Source organism: Erinaceus europaeus, chromosome 20 (assembly GCF_950295315.1).
Source record: "Erinaceus europaeus chromosome 20, mEriEur2.1, whole genome shotgun sequence".
Taxonomy (NCBI): domain Eukaryota; kingdom Metazoa; phylum Chordata; class Mammalia; order Eulipotyphla; family Erinaceidae; genus Erinaceus; species Erinaceus europaeus.
The window spans coordinates 33885696-33908174 of record NC_080181.1 but is presented as its reverse complement, the minus strand read 5'-3'; the positions used below and the strand labels follow the sequence as shown (position 1 = coordinate 33908174).

Sequence of the window (22479 nt, the reverse complement as noted above, 5' to 3'; positions counted from 1 at the left end):
ATTGATGTGGTGAATGACATTGATTGACTTACGGATGTTGAACCCGCCTTGCATTCCTGGGATGAATCCCACTTGGGCGTGATGAACAATCTTTTTGATATATTGCTGTATCCGGTTGGCCAAGATCTTGTTTAATATTTTGGCATCTATGTTCATCAGAGATATTGGTCTGTAGTTTTCCTTTTTTGTTGTGTCCCTATCAGCTTTTGGTATCAGGGTGATGTTGGCTTCATAGAAGGTGGAAGGGAGTATTCCTGTTTCTTCAATCTTATGGAAAAGCTTAAGAAGTATGGATATTAACTGTTTCCTGAAAGTTATGTAGAATTCGTTTGTGAAGCCATCTGGTCCAGGACTTTTGTTGTTGGGGAGATTCTTAATAACGGTTTCAACTTCTTTGTCTGTGATTGGTGCATTTAGATTTTGTAGTTCTTCTTGGTTCAGTTTTGGAAGGGCATATGTTTCTAGGAATTGTTCCATTTCTTCCAGATTCTCTAGCTTGGTGGCATATAGTTCTTTATAGAAGTTTCGCAGGATTCTCTGGATTTCTGTGGTGTCAGTTGTGATATCTCCTCCATCGTTTACAATTCTATTAATTGGAATCTTTCCTCTTTTTTGTTTGGTGAGTCTGTCTAGGGGTTTGTCAATTTTGTTTAATCTTTCAAAGAACCAACATTTGGCTTCATTGATCTTTTGTATGGTTCTTTTATTTTCGATGTTGTTTATTTCTGCTCTAACTTTAGTGATTTCTGTCCTTCTGGTTGCTTTAGGGTTTTGGTTGCTTTTGATTTCTGTCCTTCTGGTTGCTTTAGGGTTGCTTTTAGGGTTGCTTTGTTCCTCTTCCTCTAAGTCCTTGAGGTGTGCAGTAAGGTCTTTCATTTGAGCTTCTTCTTGGTGTTTAATATGTGATTGTATGGCTATAAGTTTCCCTCTCAGTACTGCTTTAGCTGTGTCCCATCTCTACCATTCTTGATCCAAGTTGAGGGCAAGGTCCTTTGGGGGGGTCCACAAAGGGGTCTATTTTGTTGTTCCTGATAGACATGACTGGTAACAATGGAGAGAGGGATTTATTTGAGGTCTAGGCCCATCAAGTCTGTTTGGGAATTTCAGGACTCCCCGAGTAGGGCCCCAGCTGATGGGGTGGCCTAATAGTGACTAAAGAGTCACCGTTAAAGTATGCCAGTCTCTTGCCCTTATTCAGCTTTTGCAGTCCTTGCTTTGATGAGGTTAGCTTTGGAGTGAGTGAGAGAACTGTAATAGGAAGTAGGTGAGGAGGGTATCTAAGTCTAAGTAGACACTATTTCATTATGAATTTTATACTGACTCATTATAGACTATTGTGTATTTTTGCTTTCAGGTATATATTTTGCCCTAATTTATGAATATATGTGAACATACGCTCTATCTTACAGGACCTGGTTTATATCTAGGTTTTGGGACTTTGTTAGGAAGTGAACCTTCTGGAATGGAATTAGAGAATACTATGAAGGAAAGGTCTCACCCAAGGAATGAGTGTGAAGGGTTGGCATTCCATGCCTGACATCTCTGGACACAGTCTGAAGTGAAGCATGCTGAGGTGGTACTTGTTGCATTGATATCATTTAGTATGAATTGAGAGAAACGTGCAGGAAAGTGAGCCCCACTCTAGAGGTTCCAGGGCTGGGGGAAATATAGGTTCTATTGAGGAAGCAGGAGGTTCCTGCTGTCTTAGTGTTTAAGAAGACAATAGATAGTTATTGCTATAATCACATTATTGGGCAATTGGGTTAACTTTGAAATATCCCTTTGTTAGGATTTGCTGTATCATACACAACATCACCATAATTTATGTCCTTTGACATTATTTGTATATAGCTATGCCACCAGTTGCTTCTGTTCTCTCTGGTCTAAGCCTTTAAGAAAATCAACATATCAAAGACTCAGCCTATGTATTAAAAAGACTCAGTCTGTGCTTTAAAAAGTTTGAGACATTCAATCAGTTTCCCCCTCATATTAATTAAATAGTGATTTATCTGACTGCAAATTGATAGGAGTGTACAAAGACATCCCATCCCTCCTCCCTCCGCCACCCCCACCCCCCAACCCCCCTGTGAAGCTGAACATCCACCCTCACCCTCAACCCACGGTTTTTACTTTGGTGTCCTGCTCCAAATTCAGTTAGATCCTGCTTTGAGTTTCCCTTTCTGTTCTTCTTTCTCATCTTCTGTTTATGAGTGGGATCATGCCGTACTCCTCTTTATCTTTCTGACTTAGCTTACTTAATATAATTCCTTCTAGCTCCATCCAAGATGGGTCAGAGAAAGTGGGTTCATTGTTCTTAATAGCTGCATAGTATTCCATTGTGTATATATACCACAGCTTTCTCAGTCACTCATCTGTTGTTGGGCACCTGGGTTGCTTCCAGGTTTTAGCTATTACGAATTGTACTGCTATGAACATAGGTGTACACATTTCTTTTTGGTGTGGTGTTATGGAGTCCTTGGGGGTATATCTCTAGGAGAGGGATTACTGGTTCATACGGGGTCCATGTCTAGCCTTATGAGAGTTTTCCATACTGCTCTCCATAGAGCCTGGACCAGTTTACATTCCAGCAGCAGTGCAGAAGACATCTCAGTATTTGTGTTTCAGGTGACAGATAAATCAGAATATCGGACCTATGCAGCTCAGTCCCTGGTCCAGCTGCTCAACAAACTTCCTTGTGGGGAATACGCTACCTTCATTGCCTGGCTTTATAAATACTCACGAAGTTCTAAGGTAGGAGATACATCAGCATAAAATCTTTAGTCTTCTGCAACCTTCTCCTGACAGTAAGGTCTGAGTACACAAGCAGGGATCCTTTGGGTTTTCTTCCCATCTAATGATAACTCTTGTGATTTTGCTTTACCAGATCCCACACAGGGTTTTTACTCTGGATGTTGCTTTAGCTCTCTTAGAACTACCTGAAAGAGAGGAGGATAACAATATTTCCTCAGAACATCAGAAGTTTTTGAAGCATAAGTTCTTGGTGCAGGAAATCATGTTTGACCGTTGTTCAGACAAAGCACCAACTGTCCGCAGCAAGGCTTTGTCTAGTTTTGCACACTGCCTAGAGCTCTCTGTTACTTCTGCATCAGAGAGCATCCTGGAACTTCTGATTAACAGTAAGTGAGGCAACTATTGTACTTGATGAGAAATTGGATTACATATTTTGTCACTGCATAACTTTTTAAATAGACAAGTCTGCTGTATTTGTAAGGCCTTAGAAGTATGTCACATTATTTGTATTTCAGAGGTGAGATTTTCAATTGTTTTTACTGTCAGTTTGCACCATTGGATATAGACAGGTATCCATTTCAAGTGTTTACACAAGAAGAACATTATTCTCAGCAGTTTAGAACTTGTCTTGCCTTTAGACCCGCTTATCTTGATTTGTATTCTTCTATGGATGTTTACTTGGGGTTTTTGGTACTGTGACTTTTCCCTTTCTGTCTGTTTTCAGGTCCTGCAATTTCAAGAATAGAAAGCCATTCTGGCACCTTAGTGAGAAGTTCAGGTAATCAGTCTATTTATTGAAAGGATTTGCTGAATATTTGAAAAATATTTTTATCTCCATATAAGCTTATTTTTTCATCAAATAAAAAATTCATTTCAACAGTGGTATACTACCTTAAATGTGTAATATGTGATGTTTATATTAGTAGAAGGTACAACAAAATTCTATCTTGGTGACTCCTTATTTAATTTGTTATTTTTAAGCATCTTCCTCTCAGAAGCAGACATCTAATCCTTCAGGAGACTCAGAGGTGATAAATACAGACAGCTGTGGTGAAACAACTAGACCTGGGGGTATGTCACTTTTTGTCACTACTAAATAAGTAATATTGAATTTCAGACAACTGAAAGTAAAATCTAAACACCTTGAAATTTTGTTGTCATAATGTCAGGGCCATCCTGTGTTATTGTTTCTTTGTAGTAATTTTTGAAATCAGTAAGTGTGGGTCCTTGCCCCCCCCTTTTTTTTTTCCATTTGTTTTTTTCTAGTTAAAAAGATCATGCAACCAGGCAGAAAGAGAATTTGACAGTAGGTTCCAAATCCATCTACTACTACATCTGTCTACTATACAGTCTAGGTTTCTTTCTTTCTTCCTAAGTCTCTGATGCTTAGGCAGAAAGGCTAGACTACTCTGGTTCAATACATCAGTGAAAGAGACCCTGTGTTACCTGTACTCTGCATCCTACGTCCCCAGGAGAGGAGTCCAGAGCCATCCCATATAGTCATTAAAAAAGGTTAGTGGGAGTCAGGCGGTAGCACAGTGGGTTAAGCACATGTGGCGCAAAGCACAAGGACAGATGTAAGGATCCTGATTCGAGCCCCTAGCTCCCCACCTGCAGGGGAGTCGCTTCACAAGTGGTGAGGCAGTGCTCCAGGTGTCTCTCTGTCTCTCTCCCTATCACCCCCTCCCCACTCGATTTCTGGCTCTCTCTATCAGATAAATGAATAAACAACTAAATAAAATAACTCTGAGAACTACAATGGCAGAGTAGGATGACCCAGCCTCCCTTTGGAGAGAGGGGCAGTCTCTACCATTGGTTCATAGTGATGGTACAGTTCTGAAGAAGCCCAAAGAGGCTCGATGATGTTCCTGATGGAAGTGACTAGTGATGGTGGAGAGGGAGATGTATTAGATGTCTAAGCCAATTGAATCTATGGTGGGAGTCCAACGATTCCTTAACTAGGGCCCCAGGTGATGGTGTAGCCTGGCAGTGACCAAGAAGGCCATCATTAAGTGAGCCAGTCTCTTGACAGGCTACTTTTTCATTGGGATGAAGTGAAGGAGAGTGGGAAGGAAAGACACTCTACAGTGCTGGAGCCATAGTTCTTCCTGTGTGGTATTGGGGCTAAGACTAAAATAAGTACCCTACCTGATGAGTTATTGTTCCAACTCTTTTCACCTTTGAATGCTTGTCAAAAGTTAAAATATTGACCATAGATATTTATATGTATTTGTGTACTCATTTCTGTTCCATTGACATTCCATTGTTTTTCAATACTGGTTTAATTATTCTGTGTCTTTTATATTCCACATGAATTTTAGTATTGGCTCTTTTGAATTTCTCCAAATACAGCCAGTTTGGATTTTGACTGAGATTAATTGGCATCAAAGGTTGGGATGTATTGCCACCTTAACAACATTATGCTCTGTAATCTGGGAATATGGGATGTCTTTCTATTTATTTAGAAAGACTTAGCTTGTAGTGCATTAACTCTTGCTTTTTAAAATTCTCAAGTATTTATTATTTATGGAGTATTATAAATGAAATTAATTAATTTTTAAGATTTATTTATTTATTTATTTTAATATTAATTTATTCCCTTTGTTGCCCTTGTTATTATTGTTGTTGTTGTTGGATAGGACAGAGAGAAATGGAGAGAGGAGGGGAGGACAGAGAGAGGGAGAGAAAGACAGACACCTGTAGACCTGTTTCACCGTCTGTGAAGCAACTCCCCTGCAGGTGGGGAGCCTGGGGCTCGAACCGGGATCTTTACACAGGTCCTTACGCTTTGCACCGCGTGCGCTTAACCCACTGCGCTACCACCCAACTCCCTAGATTTATTTTTTAATTTACTTTATTTTTGCTTTATTAATTCCATTAAAATTTTTTGGTATTATCTTTATTTATTGGGTAGAGACAGCCAGAAATTGAGAGGGAAACGAATGATAGAGAGGGGGAGAGAGAGACACATGCCAACACTGCTTCACCACTTGAAGAACTTTCCCTATGTGGGTCCTAGTGCATTGTAATATGTGTGCTCAACCAGGTGCACCACCACCTGTCACTATTAACTCCTCTTTAAAAATTTTTTTAATTATCCTTATTAGACAGAGACAGCCAGATATCAAGAGGAAAGGGGGAAAATACAAAGAAAGAGACAGACACCTGCAGACCTAATTCACTACTTGTGAAGGTTTCTCCTCCCTGCAGGTGGGAACTGGAGGATTTGAACCCCAGTCTTTGAGCATTGTAACTTGTAATTTGTGCATTCAGTCAGGTGGGCTACCACTCGGTCCCTTCCATTTTTATGAGAGAGACACCAGAGCTGCTGAGCTCTGGCATTATGCAGTGCTGAGACTTGAACCTGGGGCCTCTCACCTTCAACTTCTCTACTCTTTGCCATACCATTTCCCAAGCTGAAACTGCATTCCTTGTTTATTTTTAAAAGGTTCATTGTCAGTTTTTACAACTAACTTTAAATGATTATTTTTATATCCTAAACCTTGTTACTAGCTTTAATAGTGTTGCTGTTGTTGTGTGTGTAATCTTTAGGGTTTTCTATATATAAGAGTATGCCATCTGTGCATAGTTTTATTTGTTCATTTCCAATTTCAGTACCTTTTATTTCATCTTCCTGGCCATTTTCCTTGGCTAGAATCTAATACAGTGTTGAGAAGAAGTGAAAAAGAATAGACATCCTTGTCTTTTGTCTGTACGTGAAGGGAAAGCTTTCAGTATTTTAACATTGTGATGTTTAGTGTGTTTTTTTGTAAGTAGCTTTTATCAGTGTGAAATTTTCTTCTGTTGTTAAGTGTTTTTGTCATAAAATGCTCTTTGATTTTACAAATGCTTTTCTGCATCTAAACATGAAAACAACCATGTGGATTTTATCCTTTGCCCTATTACTTTGGTATTGTTTGTTGATTTTTATTTGGTGGACCAACATTTTATTCCTGGAGTGAAACCCATGCTTTGTGTGTAATCTTCTTTATATCTTGCTAGTTTTGATTTTCAGATACTTTGATAGTTCTAGGTCTATACTCATAAGGATCTTTGATCTGTTGTTTTCTTCAGAATTTAAAAAAAAAATTTTTTATATATTTATTTTATTTATTTATTCCCTTTTGTTGCCCTTGTTGTTTTATTGTTGTAGTTATTATTGTTGTTGTCGTTGTTGGATAGGACAGAGAGAAATGGAGAGAGGGAGGGGAAGACAGAGATGAGGAGAGAAAGATAGGCACCTGCAGACCTGCTTCACCGCCTGTGAAGCGACTCCCCTGCAGGTGGGGAGCCGGGGTTCGAACCGGGATCCTTATGCTGGTCCTTTGTGCTTTGCACCACCTGCGCTTAGCCCGCTGCACTACAACCCGACTCCCCTTCAGAATTTTTTTTTATTAGTTTACAATTTGTGTAATATTAACTTTACGGAATGAGGTGGGAAATTCTTCATTTTCTTGAGTTTATAATGAAATGATTTTTTCATTTAATAATTGGGAGAATTCTTGACTAACATCTTCTTTTCCTGGGCCTATATGCATGTGTAGGAAGTTTTTTGATTACTAATTCAATCTTCTTTATTGCAGGTATATTCAATTTCTTTTCCCATTTGGGGAGAAAAGGTCCTAGTATCTACTAACTATATATCAAGAAAAACTGTTCCTTAACACAAATATTCATGCCTCCTAGTTCAGGAACATAGATCAAGTGACAAATTTCCACGGAAATCAACCCAACGTAATTCTTCACTTTCCAAAACCATTTATATTCTGAAAGACGCCAGCCTTCCTCATACTCAAAATCTTTTCATGGAATCATAGTTGCTACAGAAATCTGCAAATGCATTCTTCCTTGGCTTAGCTATGACAGATTTATAGACATCCGAACCCCCCCAGGGATATAAAGAAAGCTCTAATAATTAGAAGCTTAATGGTGACACACTTTGTAGTAAAAGGACCTCAGTCAAGCCCCCAGTCCCCACTTTTTTTTTTTTTTTTAGTGTAATTTATTTATTTATTTATTTTTTTTAAGAAAGGAGACATTAACAAAACTGTAGGATAGGAGGGGTACAACTCCACACAATTCCCACCACCCACTCTCCATATCGTATTCCCTCCCCTATAGCTTTCTCATTCTCTATCCCTCTGGGAGTATGGATCCAGGGTCGTTGTGGGTTGCAGAAGGTGGAAGGTCTGGCTTCTGTAATTGCTTCCCCGCTGAACATGGGCGTTGACCCCAGTCCCCACTTTCAGGCAGAAGCTTCATGAGTGTTGAAGCAAAGCTTCAGGTGTCCCTCTTTCTCTCTCCCTTTATGTTTTCCCTTTCTGTTTATCAAAAAGAGAAAAAGGAAAGAAAAGGGAAAGGGAGGGGAGGAAAGGAAGGGGAGGGGAGGGGGAGGGAAGGGAAAGGAAGGGAAGGGAAAGGAAGGGAAGGGAAGGGAAGGGAAGGGAAGGGAAGGGAAGGGAAGGGAAGGGAAAAAGTGGTCATTGGTAGTGGTGGACTCATGCAGTCACCCAGCCCCAGAGATAACCCTGGTGGCAAAATAAAATTTTGAAAATGTTCTGAGAACATGAAATTTCAGATATCTGAAGACTGCAAAAGAGGTTTGGCCAGAGCACTAGGTGTTATGACCCTTATTTTCCTTAACACTAATATCTCTGTAGACTGAAGGAGAAATGGCTGCTCAGACTTTGTTTTGCTAATCAGTTTCAACAGTTTGAATCTTGTGGAAATTTATCTTATCTAGATAACTTAATATGTGGAAATAAATTATTTGTGGGATGATGTTCCATTGTAATTCCTTTGACCTCTGTAAGGTTAGTAGTAATGTTACCTTGTTCATTTCTGATCTTTCCAGTTTGAGTTAACCTTTTCAAGAAACCTGCCTTTAAAAAAATATTTATTCATTTATGAGTGACAGAAAGATCAGAGCACTGCTCAGCTCTGGCATGTAGTTGAACCTCCAGCCTTCAGGACCTCAGGCACACAAGTTCTGTCCTCTAAAGACACCTACTTCTGATTTTTCTATGTTGTTTCCTGTTGGATAGTATGCCAGCTCCCCCTGGCTTCTGCTTAACCATATGCCTATATAGGGATAGATTTAATCCCATTCAAAGCTTTGGTCTATTTACATAAATCACTTTTACATAAAGCACTCCCTCCAGGGCATTGGTGGTTCAGTGATAGGATTCTCACCTGCTCCGCCCCCTCCTTGTCACACTCTGATTTTCACCAGTCACTTTTCTCTCCACCCTCTCTATATCACATCCTGTTTCCACCCTACTTGGAGAGTATAAAAACAGCTGCTCTTCTGATTAAAGACACTTGGAAATTGCTTTCTGGCTCCGAGAGTTCCAGAGTGTATCTCCTGCGAAGTTGGTGCGGCACGAGTTCCTGATCCCTCTCCCACGCAGCAGCCTAGATCGGCTCCAGTTGAGTTCTCTCCAACCCAGAGAGCACTAGCGGAAGAAGTACCCTCAGGCTATCCTGGCATGGGTGCATGCCATATGCAAATGTCAGCGCTTTGCCAACCCTCTTGGTACCTGCTACCAGGGGTTTTGGACAACTAATTTTGTTAGAGGATAAATTTTAGGATGGTCTAGTGGCATGGAAACAAGCCAAGAACAACATTTTACCTTACTTGTGAGCTTTTCTATCCTAATCACTTATATCCTACCCCCCCTTTTTTTCCTTTTGCTGTTAATTCATTTGAGCTCAAAGATCATTTCAGTGCTTCTTTTCCATGTTGTAGTTTTTACTTTGGTAGCAGCAAGAGCATACAGGTTCCTTGTCTATTTCCAACATGGCTGGAATTCCTTTCAGTAATTCTTGCACAACAGGTCTGGAAATGGCAAACTCTGCTAGCCTTTGTATGATAAAGTCTCTACTTCTCCCTCATATTAGATACACCTTGACTATGTCATTCCGTTCTCTTCTCTCTTTCATCTGGAATTCCTGCTAACTTTGTTTCCTTTTTTAATGGTGTTTGATATTTCTTATAGAGTTGTTTCATTTTTCCTAAACCATTTTTTATCTTTGAGGCTTTTTAAGTCTTCTAATCCTGTAATTTTCTTCTACATGATTAACTTGTACATCCAAGGCTTTCAGACTAAGCCTGCATTCTGTTTAAAGTGTCCTTCATACTCCATCACCCGGTTTGAATTTTTTTTTTTCTTCAAGCCATTGATCACATTGATGAGGTGGTACTTCTTAAGTCCCTTTATCACTTTATTGTGATCTTGAACCTGTTTTTGTATGTTAAGCTGAGTGTCTGCAGTGTAAGTACTTTCATGATGTGTTTCATGAATCTGTCTCTGATAAATCCTCTGGATTTGTATAACAAACTCACTTTCTATCACAGGGCCTGCCACTTAGCTTAGCTTCTGATGTTGACCAGCAGATAGCACTTTGGCTATAGTGCTGGATTTCTCCTTGGTTTCTGAGTTGTAATGGGAGTGAGTGGAAGGTTATTGAAAGAAGAATGTCCATATGGTTCTTGACACTGCTTTAATAATGCTTTGAATGTACAGGGTCTTGGCAGAAGGGTTACAATGTGAACTTTGCCTTTTCTAGACTCTTCTGATGTTAAGCACAGACACCTTGGGTTGCTAAGCAGGGCAGAGTCACTTTCTCAGCTTGTGTACCTGTTGGTAATATGTGAGATGCTAGTATGTGAGAATGACTTTCCACTGAGGAGAGGTGAGTCCAGTCAACTGACTTCCTCTCTGCCACAAAGGCAAACCCTTGTGGGCAGGTTAGTACTTTGGCTCTCTTGGGGAGTTCCCCTGGACCAGATTGTAAGGGCCTATAGTCTCTTTTCCTGAGTCCACTGTGCAGCTTGCCTCTGTATGTCACCCTGAGGCTTCCTACCCTGTTCCCTGTTTTGCCCACAGGCCAACCATGCCCACTTACCTTCAGATAATGACATTCATTGCAGAACCCCCAGTTGTGTTCTAGCTATGTTAATTAGCTTTAATATCATTTATATTAAGGGAGCTCAGTCCATAGGTGGCTATTTGATCAGAACTCAGTCTCCAAAATTCTGTATAAGTACCTCACACTAACCAGTTGCACCACTGGAGCTCCTGTTCACGGGCGGGTAACAGAGACGCAGAGACAACGGCTGGGCAGGGAAGCTGTATTTCTTTATTCAGGAACAACGATTCATAAACTAAACCAAACTAATCACCAAACAGAACTCTGCTGTCTCTTTGCGGCGGCGCAAGCACTCTCTCTTACTCTGGAACTCAGGAACTCTGCAACTCTGCAACTCTTCCACTCTGGAACTCAGGAACGCTCTCTCGGGGTTCCTTGGGGCGGGGCCAAGCGGGCCTGTGAAATTAGCAGGACTGATCCAATTCTCTTGGCGGGTGAGAACTAGAACCCAATGTAAAGCATACAACAATTCCCCCTTTTCTTTTAACTAAATGGCTACAGTATCAAGGGTGTGGGGTGAACCTGTATCGTACAGGCATTTTTATAAAAAGAAACTGGCACAAACATGGAGAAACATGCAAGCAAGTAACAAGAACCAGTGTGCTGCTAAGGGAAGGCCTGAGGGGGCCATATCTGCCTCTGTGGGCTAAACTTTATCAGCTTAAAAAAAAACATTTCTTGTCTCTGGGGGGCTACTTGCCTCGACGGGCATTTGCATGGGGGCGGGGAACGGCCTAGAGTCCCAAAGGCAGCTGGCTGCAATTTACTTACTATGAAACAAAACTTGTTATTAGCATATTTCTAATAGAGAAGGAATTTGAGACTTTTACATAGCAACAACGTCTTTTTAACCTTTTGTTACACCCATTCAAGATGGAGTCAGGAAAGGAAACCTCAGGCATGAGAATAATTAGCATAGCCATTGTGCGATCTACCATTTCTAATAGAGAAGGTAATGGAGAGTTTTACATATCAACAAGTCTATTTAACCTTTTGTTTAGACCAACTTAGTTAAAATATATTGATTGTTAACTAATTTTTACCTTAGACTTTAAATGTAAGTTAATTTTATCTTTATGAGAATTACGTTGAAAACCTTTTTCATTTAACTTTGCCTAGTAAGAATTTAGCCTTAAAGTTACATTCTTAACCTTAAAGTTATTGTTTACCAAACTTTAAACATACACATAAACATGGTCATAAATACACAAGGAGAGAAACCTTTGTTACGAAGACATGTCATTTCAAACACGAATTTAAATCTGTACTGTCTTAGTTGTTGCGGGGGGCTTCACCATCCGGAGGTGGCTTCCCGCGCAGCTTCACTTCTAGGAATTGCAGGTTGCATACTCTGTACAAATCTCTGCGTACTCCAGCTTGTCTGCCTTCAGACCGGACCGGCGGCTGGAGATCTCATGTCCCCAGTTTCGGCAGGGAGCCCGGGGGTCCGGGAGGTCTGGGATCGTTCCAGAATTCATAGCAAGAGGGCAGGCGGGCCAGTTTTGTAGAAGGTGTGGGCCTAGGTGCCTAGGTGTGGCGGCCATGATAGGCTGCCGCAGCCCTGCCCCATGGCCCTGCCATGTCTGCTGCCCTGCTCGCAGTGGCCGAGCAGCGTGGAGGGATCACGCGTCCAGTGCCCTGCGCCACGCGGTGGAGAGCCGGCTCCTGTGGGCTGGCCTGCGTGCTGGCATCGGTCTCCTGCATGGTGGAATCGGGCTCCAGCGTGTTGGCATCGGGCTCCAGCGTGCTGGCATCGGGCTCCTGCGTGCTGGCATTGGGCTCTTGTGTGCTGGCATCAGCCTCCTGCGTGCTGTCGCTGGGCTCTTGGGGCTCTTGTGTGCTGGCGTCGGCCTCCTGCGGGCTGCGGGGCTGTGGGCGCGGTGTGCGGGGTTGTCTGGGTGCAGCCGGTGGCTGGCTGTTTAACCAGGTGGAAACAGCAGCTCCGAGCCTCGCCTCCCTCCCGCTGGCTCTTCCCGCTGGCTGTTCTGAGTTCGCCCGAGTGAGTGGAAACCACAGAGTGCTCCAGAGATAAATGTTCCAGAAACAGCAAAACAGTCTTGTGAAGAAAGAGCAGAGGCCTTTGGAGATCTCTTCACAAGCAGAAGAGAAGGCCGTAGTGCATAGGTAGCCAAATTGTCTTTACTTATCTGAGAGATGCGCAGGTCAGGTCCATGTGGGCGCCATTTGTTGTTAAAATTCGTAGGCTCCTGCCGGGCTAGCTTCACAGGCGGGGAACAGAGATGCGGAGACAACGGCTGGGCAGGGAAGCTGTATTTCTTTATTCAGGAACAACGATTCATAAACTAAGACAAACTAGTCACCAAACAGAACTCTGCTGTCTCTTTGCGGCGGCACAAGCACTCTCTCTTACTCTGGAACTCAGGAACTCTGGAACTCTGCAACTCTTCCACTCTGGAACTCAGGAACCCTCTCTCGGGGTTCCTTGGGGCGGGGCCAAGCAGGCCCATGAAATTAGCAGGACTGATCCAATTCTCTTGGCGGGGGAGAACTAGAACCCAATGTAAAGCAATCAACAAGCTCCTCCAAAATTCTAAGACCTGACATTCTTCTTAGACTGTCCAAAATGAAAAAAAGTATTTCAGCAGAGCACAGTGGCCCCTTATGTGCTAAATGTGTCCATAACAGGATCAAGTATGCTTTCCTTAATGAGGAGCAGAAACGCACTGTGGAATTTTTGAAGATGTAACCAGAGCCCAAAAGCTAAATAAAAAATGAAGTTATTTTTGAATAATAGAAAAATCAAAAGAAAAAATAAAATGAATTATTAAATGTTTTTACAATTCAATTTTTAATTCAGATTGAAATAAAATCTACATAAAAAAGCTTTTAGTAGTCTTCAGTAATTTTTGATGATGTAAAGGGGCATGTGATTGATCTTTTAAAGCTGCTGTCATATATTATTTTACTTAGTCTTTAAATAAAACACTGTGGGTTTAGACATTCCTCTTTGTAGCTAAATAAAATAGAAATGCTAAATAATGCATTCAGAATTTTAGATGTAGTAGCCAGGATTTAAAACTAAATTTTTAATATTCCAGAATGTATACCCACATATAAAATCTGTTCTGCCTTTTGCATTATTGTAAATAGCTAATTAGCTATTTTTCTTTTAATGCACTATTGTATATTCTAATCTCTTAGGATTTAAACAGGCTAATCAGGGAATCTTAGGTTAAAATTTTTTCTTGGTGTCATATAGTATCATGTTAAATACCATTTAATGATCTTTTTCAGATTTAATAATTCTTTGACATTTCCTCAACAGAAAGATGTGTCATGGCAATGCTGAGAAAGAGAATCAGGGATGAGAAGACCAATGTTAGGAAGTCTTCAATACAGGTGTGAGGTTTTTCTAGACATCTATTAATACACTCTTGTTATGCACTAAAAGCCTGGAAGTGGAAAAAAAAAAAAAAAGAAGTAAGCCCTCTGGCCATAATTCATCACTTAACTTGCTTTGCACTTAATGTTAAGTGGTCTTAGTCTTGTAAATTACAGAAATGAGTTAAAACATTTCTGTTTTTAGATTACCTGCTAGGTTGTTTTAAGAATTACAAGTCTGTACCATTCACATTTTTTTCTAGAATTGAAATTCATAACATGGTGGACTGATTTTTCAGATACTTATATAGAATATAGGTCTTATGTTTCTCTGGAGAGAGGCCTTAGCTTTCATAAGATGCCAAAAGATGGGATGTGACTAGAGGAAAGAGAGAAAGACTCATGACTTCAAAAGCTCTGGGAATCACAAATTTCAAGGAAGTATTCGTCATCATTCTGTCTTTTTGTATTTATGCTCTGCATGAGTCATCACTTATTACATATCTATCCTCTAGGTATTAGTGAATATTTTGAAACCCTGTGACATCTCAGCTATGAAAGAAGACCTATTAATTTTGCAAGAACATTGTCGGGACCCTGCAGTATCTGTCCGGAAACAGGCCTTACAATCGATTACTGAACTTCTTATGGTGAGAAACAAGGCACTTTGTATGCTGCACGATGTTTAATATTAAACATCCATAATAGTTATCTGTTTCTAAATATTAAGTTGGTGTTAGAAACTGTACATGTCCACTGTGGAGCTGTATAGTGGAAGAGAAAGAAAGAGGTCTTTCAGTTGCTGATAGTGGTTGTCTTTTCTTGGCTTCAGCTTAAGTCTCACTTTAGAAAAATATTTCTTTTAATTATTTTTGTTAGTGATTTAATATTGATTTACAAAATTATAAGATAACAGAGGTATAATTCCACACAGTTCCCATCATCCAAATTCTGTCTCCCCATCCCCCTCCATTGAAAACTGTAGTAGTCTTTCAAGGTCACAGAGATGGGTTGACTTAATTATATATCTATAGCTTTATCTACATTTTTTCCCATTTTAAAAAATAATTTTTGTGAGTCAGTGAGATGGCTCGGCTAGTAGAGCTCCTGTACACCTATAGTGAGTACTGTGGTACTGAGGGAAGCTTTGTTGCTATGGGTTCCCCCCTGCCACCCACCCTCTGGAAATATCATCTCAGAATGGTGAAATCTTGCATGTGAAGATCCCAGTGACACAAAAAATAAGAAAAAGAAATTGTAAAAATCATTACATTAGGCCAGAGGCCTAGATCACTTTTTGTTTGTTATTATCATATAAGTGATATCACCAAATAAAAAGCACATCAAATTATAAAAGAAATAAGTTTTAACTGCCAATTAGTTAGCTTTTGAAGGATTTTAAACTCCTGTTTATTTTTACTTTGAAGGACATATAGCATCTCCTAGCGTCTGTTCTGTTCACTCTGTAGAAAAATAGAATATTATTTGCATTATTTGCTCTTGATCTTGAATTTCCAGAAAACATTTAGTATTAAAATAAAGTGATTTTATGAGTTTAAAATTTCTATGTACATGGTTATAATAACAGGGGGTTGCTTTGTTTTCACAAGTATTTTGAGATTTTTTTTTTCTTTTAGTGGTTTATTTATGATTTTGCATACAACTTTTTTAAAAAAATTATTTTTATGTATTTTGGATAGAGATACAGAGAAATTGAGAGGTAAGGGGAGAGAGAGACCTGCAGTACTGTTTTGCCAATCATGAAGCTCTCCACTCCCCCATATGTAGTGACCAGTTCCTTGTACACTGTAATGTGTATCCTCAAGCAGGTGTGCCACCACCCCACCACACATACCACTATTTTTATCATATCTCAAAATATTATGACTTAACTGATAAGTACTTAGATGTCTAATAGTGTTAGACTTCTTTTTAACTTCCCAATTTTGAACTCCTCAGGCCAAACCTAGATGTGTCCAGATCCAAAAGGCTTGGCTAAAGGGGATCATCCCAGTTGTGATGGACTGTGAGAGCACTGTGCAGGAGAAGGCTCTGGAATGCCTGGACCAGCTCCTGTTACAGAACATTAAGCATCACAATAAATTTCACAGTGAAGATGATGGTCAAGTGCTAGCCTGGGCACTCCTTGCTCTCCTCAGCACAGAGTGCCAGGAATTAAGGTATGTTAATTATGGCTTATTTTCTTTAGAGAAGGTTATAAAGGTTTTCTGATTTTTAATTTTTTCAATTTTAATGTAATTTTATTGAGGAAATCTTGATTTACAGGACTTTGGTTGTCATAGGGGTACATTCCCACTGCAGGAAATTGGTTAAGGCAGTGGTTCTCAAACAGTGATGGATTTGTGATGTCAGATTGTTTTTGTCATAATATTAAGATAAGTGTCATTTTTCACTTTTATTCTTTCATAGTAGTTGGTAGAGTTTTTTAAAAGTCATATGATTATATTGGAATTAATTGAATGCAGAAACATTAATTGAATCCTCTAGTTGGACTGGCAAGATAGCACAGTAGTTTAGGCAACCAACTCTCAAAACTGAGACAACAGAAGTCCCAGGTTTAGCTCTGTGCACCACCACAAGCCAGAGCTTAGTAGAGCTCTAGTTTAAGGGGGGAAAAATATCCACCAGTTTCTATTTAAGTCAGATTCTAAAAATATTTACAAAAGTATAAAACAAGGCCATTATACTCATGAGATCTTTTTTGTTTTGAGAGAGTTATTCATTTATTTATTTTTTTGTAAACATATATTGCATTATTTATATTAACATGTAATTGGCTTACTGCTATTTTTAGGTAAAATAATAGATGAATATTTTTAAATGTCTTAATTTTTTTTGTGTGGCATATATCGGTAGATATAACCCACATAAAAACTCTTTGAGGGAGTCGGGCTATAGCGCACTGGATTAAGCGCAGGTGGCGCAAAGCGCAAGGACTGGTTTAAGGACCCGGTTCGAGCCCCTGGCTCCCCACCTGCAGGGGATTCGCTTCACAAGTGGTGAAGCAGGTCTGCAGGTGTCTTTCTCTCCCCCTGCCTTCTCCCGCTCTCTCCATTTCTCTCTGTCCTATCCAAGAACGACGACAACAAACAACAAGGACAACAAAAGGGAATAAATAAATATTTAAAAAAAAAAAACTCTTTGAGAGCTTTTTAAGAGTTTAAAAATTCTCTGACCTTCTTCTTCTAGCATTTGCCCTTCTTCCGCATCCAGTCAACAGCGTCAGGTTGAAAGCTGTCAGGAGCTGCTTGTTGCTGGCTTTGAAAGTGACTGGGATCCATGTGGATTCAGTGGGCTAGGAAGGATCGTCAGTTTCCCCAATGAATGGGTACTCACGGGATGCACCACGAGAAGGTCGATCCAATGCATCCCTTCTCTGACATGAAAATGTGGGAGAATCACTGAATTAGAGAAACAACAATAAAAAAAAAAGTGAAAAATAGCAAGAATAGTAGAACAGAACTCCAAACTGTTAGAAACAGAATCTTATGATAAATTTTCTTCTAAGTAGAAAGTAGCTAGAACATCTTCAAAAATGTTCATGAAGTAAGAGACTTTATAAAACAAATGACCTTTGAATTCAATCTTGAGTGTTAAGAATAGGGCAAAGGGACATTCCCACGGGAAAACTAGTGTCAAGCCTTGGATACTTGCTTGCTAGGTGCCTCGGTATCTCAGTACAGTTGTGATGTTTATGTAGTTGTGCACTAGGTTAAGACTGGAGAGGTGAAGCACAACATGCTAAGAAGTCTAACTTCAGGCTGAAAAGCAAAAGGGGCAAGAGGCTTCGATGATTTGAGATGAATGAATAACTCAGGACTTTTTGCATTTTAGGAAGTATAAGGAGTGGGCTTGTGCTTGACTACCAGGTGATGGGACTAGAGTCTGAACAATTAGGTGTTTCTAGGGGTCTAAGCTCAGTTCCTTGTATATGGCAAAGCATCTGCTCTACCAGATGAACTGTGTTCTGGCCCATGGATATGTGTTTTTTAAATTGAATATATTGACATAGAACTTCCTATAAATTTTAAATATACAATGTTACTTGGACATGTGTAAATATAATGATTTTCTTTGTAGCTATTTTTCATGTTTCATAATTATAGTGCAATCTTAGCTTCTATCTTTTTTATATTATATTTTAAATCATTTGGGCTTATTGCCAGTTTGTACACTCAAACACTAGCCTTATCTTCCTGTCCCTAACCCATATCACCATTTTACTCTGTTTTTTGAAAATAAGTGTCAAAAAGAGAGTTTGATGTTAAGGTGTGTGATTAAGCAATATCTAGTAATACTTAATGTTTATTGTATGAGATGTGTTTATTTTGTTATAGTTACTTTCTGCAGGGTTGAAGAATTTTTTTCTTTCATTTAGTGGGAAAATCTTGTGTGTGTATGTGTGTGTGTGTGTGTTCATGTGTATGTTCTTGGCACCATAAGAAAAGTTAATTAGGAGGAGTGTATTTTTCTCTTAAGTCTTCAATATTATATTTTTCCATGAATCATATGATCTCATTCAGTGCTATGAGAAGAAAAATATATGACATAAACAGGTAAACAGTGACATAATACATCAGATGTATTCCTGTTTTCTTTCTTTTATTGATTCAATAATGATCGAATAAGACCATAGAATAAGAGGGGTACAGTTCCACATAATTCCCACCACCAGTGTTCTGTATCCCATTCCCTCCATTGGAAGCTTTCCTACTTTTATCCCTCAGGATCATGGACCCAGAATCATTACTGTTTTCTTTTTAAAGGGTTTGAAATATTTTCTTCTGAGTAACATTGGCAGATTACAACAATTTTAACTCAATCTCACCATCTTTAAATTATAACTAAGTTGTCATTTCTCTCTAGTTTTTCAGTTAAAAAAAAAAAAGGACAATGTCCACATTTTTTGTCACTAAAACTTTGTCAATTCTGGGTAAATTTGCTCACAGTATGAATTGTTGTTATTTGCTTTAAACATAGATAACTTTATGAGGGGAGATGATTTATTCTATAGCATCTGAATTAGAAAGGCACCTCATTTAGTATCCAGTAGGAACCTCTGCATGGATGCTTTAAACTCCAGAAGAATCCAAAGTGACACAAGTTGATAATCTCATTGAGGGACTGATCCAAACGGCTTTGTATATTTATAGTTACAAATCTACTTTCCCATCTTTCTTTCTTTTTTTCCCAGCCACTATTTAAATAAGGCTTTCCATATCTGGTCCAAGAAAGATAAATTCACATCCACTTTCATAAACAATGTGATATCTCACACTGGCACGGAACATTCTGCTCCAGCCTGGATGCTGCTCTCCAAGATCGCTTGCTCGTCACCCAAATTGGACTATAACAAAATAATAGAGTCCTGGGAGAGGATCATCAGGTTTGCATGCTTATAATTTCCAGCTGAAATAGGGCGGGAGCAGAAAGCATGATGGTTATGCAACAGACTCTCCTACCTGAGGTTCCAAAGCCCCAGGTTCAGTCCCCAGCACCACCATAAGCCAGAGCTAAGCAGTGCTCTGGTTAAAAGTATATAAATATATATAGTTTTAAGCTTTCAATTTGCCTTTGTCTAAGTACATTAAGTGCCTTAATACTTCTACAGCTTGCCTCGCAAGCCATCCTGCCCTACTTCTTTCTTCCAATATGAATCCAGAAGAAAATTATTTGTTCATACCAGTGTTTACTTTGGCTCTACACTAATATTTCTTCCACCTTTTCCTAGCCAGAAGAATCCCAATTCAGATACCTTAGGCTATATCCTCTGTGTTATTGGGCATATCGCAAAGCATCTTCCTAAGAGTACCCGTGATAAAGTGACCGGTGAGTGTGTCTATTTAGAGAATCCTTCTTTTTCTTTTTTTTTTCATTGCCACCAGGTTTATTACTGGGGCTCTGTGCCAGCATTACAGACTTAGCATTCCCCAGGACCATTTTCCCCATTTTTTTCTCCTTTCAGTTAATTTGACAGGACAGAAAAATTGAGACGGTAAGGGGAGAGAGAAATATTGAAACCCACACATCTCCTTCATTGCTTGTGAAATGTTCCCCTGCTGGTGTAGAGCGGAGGCTAGAAACTGGGTCCTCGCACATGGTGATATGTGTGCTTAACCACGTGCACCACCACCCAGCCCAAGAATCCTTCTTTAGAAAGTATTGCCTTGGGACCTGAGCAGTGGTGAACCTGGTTTAGTGCACACTTCCCACTTGCAGGGGGGCACTTAACTTCTCTGTTTTCCCCTCCCTTCTCAAATTTCTGTTGTATCAAAAAAAAAATAATAAATAATAATAATAAATAAAAATGAAGGGAAAAATGGCCACAGAGAGCAATGGATTCATAGTGCTGGGACTGAGTTCGAACACTTACCTTGGTGGCAATAACAAAAAAAGTATTGCCTCTCCTGTCTTATGTATATGTATTTTAAGCATATAAACCTAAAGTGCTTTCATTTCCTTGTTTAGACGTTGTCAAGTGTAAGCTGGGTGGATTCCACTGGTCTCTAGAGTTGATCAGCTCTGCTGTTGATACCTTGCAAAGACTCTGTAAAGCCTCTGCAGAGACACCTCTGGAGGAACAGGTATGCCACCGACTCTCCCTGATGTGTCTGCCTTTTCCTTGTACTTAAACATAATATTCTTTTGGTATTTGAGAAGTGTTCTTTAAAGAGAACTTATCAAAGGTGTGGATAGTCCTCCAGTTGCTATTATATAGGTAGCAGGGGAAACGCTTTGTGATGAGCAGGAAATATTTCCCAAAACTGTCACAGTTAAAGACATATCATTTCCTAAGGAAGTCACTACCTCGGCTTTAGGTACAACTGTTTTCTAGGTAGGCATGCTTTGGGGGCATATATTTTACAGTGAGAATTCTACTTTTTTTTTTTTTTTTTTGCCTCCAGGGTTATCACTGGGGCTCAGTGCTTGCACTATAAGTCCACTGCCCCGGAGGCATTTTTTCCATACTCTTATAGGACAGGACAGAATAAATTGAGAGGGAGGGGGAAGTTAGAGAGGGGAAAAGAAAGATAGACACCTGAAGACCTGCTTCACTGCTTGTTAAGTGACCTTCCCCTACAGGTGGGGAGCCAGGGGCTCAGACTGGGATCCTCGTGTGAGTCCTTGCACTTCGTACTGTGTGCGCTTAAACCTACTGCGCTACTGCCCATTCCCCCCACCCCCAGTTACAGGGTTATCTTTTAAATAAGTTGTTACATAGGTACTTGTGAGAGATATGTATAGCCTCCTTCACTTCCACCCTCATTCCAGTGATGCTGAGTAGGCAGTTTTCTACCTAGTTCAAAGGGTTCCCTTCAGACCAAATGAATTCTGACCATTTGATAAGTCACAATTCTGGAAAATGCCAGTCCTGTAGGACTATATTCTTTAAAAACTGATGTTTAAATGTTTTTATTTATTTTATTCATTGTTGGACAGAGACAGAGATATAGTGAGAGGAGCAGGCGGGGGAGGGGTGTGATGGAGAGGGAGAGAGACACCTGCAGCCCTGCTTCACCACTTGTGAAGCTTTCCCCTTGCAGGTGGGGACCAGGGTCTTGAACCTAGGACCTTGCACATTGTAATGTGTGTGCTTAACCAGGTACACCACCGTCTGGCCCCCTTTTTTAAAAAAATTTTCAATTAGTGATTTAATATTTATTAACAAAATTGTAAGATAACAAGGGTATAATTCTATACCTTTCCCTCTACCTGAGTCTTTATCCCCATTCCGTCCATTTGAAACTGCATTAGTTAGTTCTCCCAAGATCACTGAAATGGTTTGACTGTTATAACTATCTGTATGTTTGCCCATTTTTCTTTTGCTCTGCCTTCTCTTCCTTTCCAAGTCATACCTACTGCTTCTGAGTGTCCTCCCTTCCCCCCCACCCCTGCTTCAGGTATGGTAGAATTGGGGTTCAGAGCCTTTTGGTCATCTTTCCCCTATCATTTCTCCCCCCTCTGGAAGTATAGACCAAAGTTCTTTTTGGGATGCGAAAGGTGAGAATTCTGGCTTCTGTGATTGCTTCTCACTGGACATGGGCATTGCCAGGTTGATCATATTCCCAGCCTGTTTTTATCTTTCCCTAGTGGGATAGAGGTTTGGAGAAGTGAGGTTCCAGGGCATATTGGTGAAGTAGTCTGCCTAGGGAGTTCAGGATGAATCATAGTAGCAGTTGCAACTTGGTGGCTGAAATGCAGTAAAATAGAAAGCAGGACAAAATGTTTAATGAACAGGAACCATAAAGTAGGAATAGGGCAGATGGGAGTAGGGATTTTAGGGCTGATAGGTAGGAAGTCTATTTTAGGTATATTCCTATGACTGGTAATTTTTGCAGGTAATTCTTCCTGTGTCATTTCCATAAGGAAATTTTGCTAATCACACACACACACACACACACACACACACACACACTTTTTTCCCTCTAGACT

The 22479-nt window shown here is 40.0% G+C and overlaps 1 protein-coding gene across 1 annotated transcript in view; it reads left to right on the top strand.

Annotated features, from left to right (window-relative positions):
- NCAPD3 (non-SMC condensin II complex subunit D3) overlaps positions 1–22479 on the top strand; it is a 92133-nt gene that overhangs the window by 24823 nt on the left and 44831 nt on the right. The window contains exons 9-18 of the mRNA XM_060179886.1: positions 2626–2751; positions 2885–3137; positions 3476–3529; positions 3733–3822; positions 13970–14043; positions 14541–14675; positions 15985–16205; positions 19241–19432; positions 19778–19875; positions 20515–20630. Of these exons, the coding sequence (XP_060035869.1) occupies positions 2626–2751; positions 2885–3137; positions 3476–3529; positions 3733–3822; positions 13970–14043; positions 14541–14675; positions 15985–16205; positions 19241–19432; positions 19778–19875; positions 20515–20630 (1359 nt within the window). The remainder of the gene's footprint in view (positions 1–2625; positions 2752–2884; positions 3138–3475; positions 3530–3732; positions 3823–13969; positions 14044–14540; positions 14676–15984; positions 16206–19240; positions 19433–19777; positions 19876–20514; positions 20631–22479) is intronic.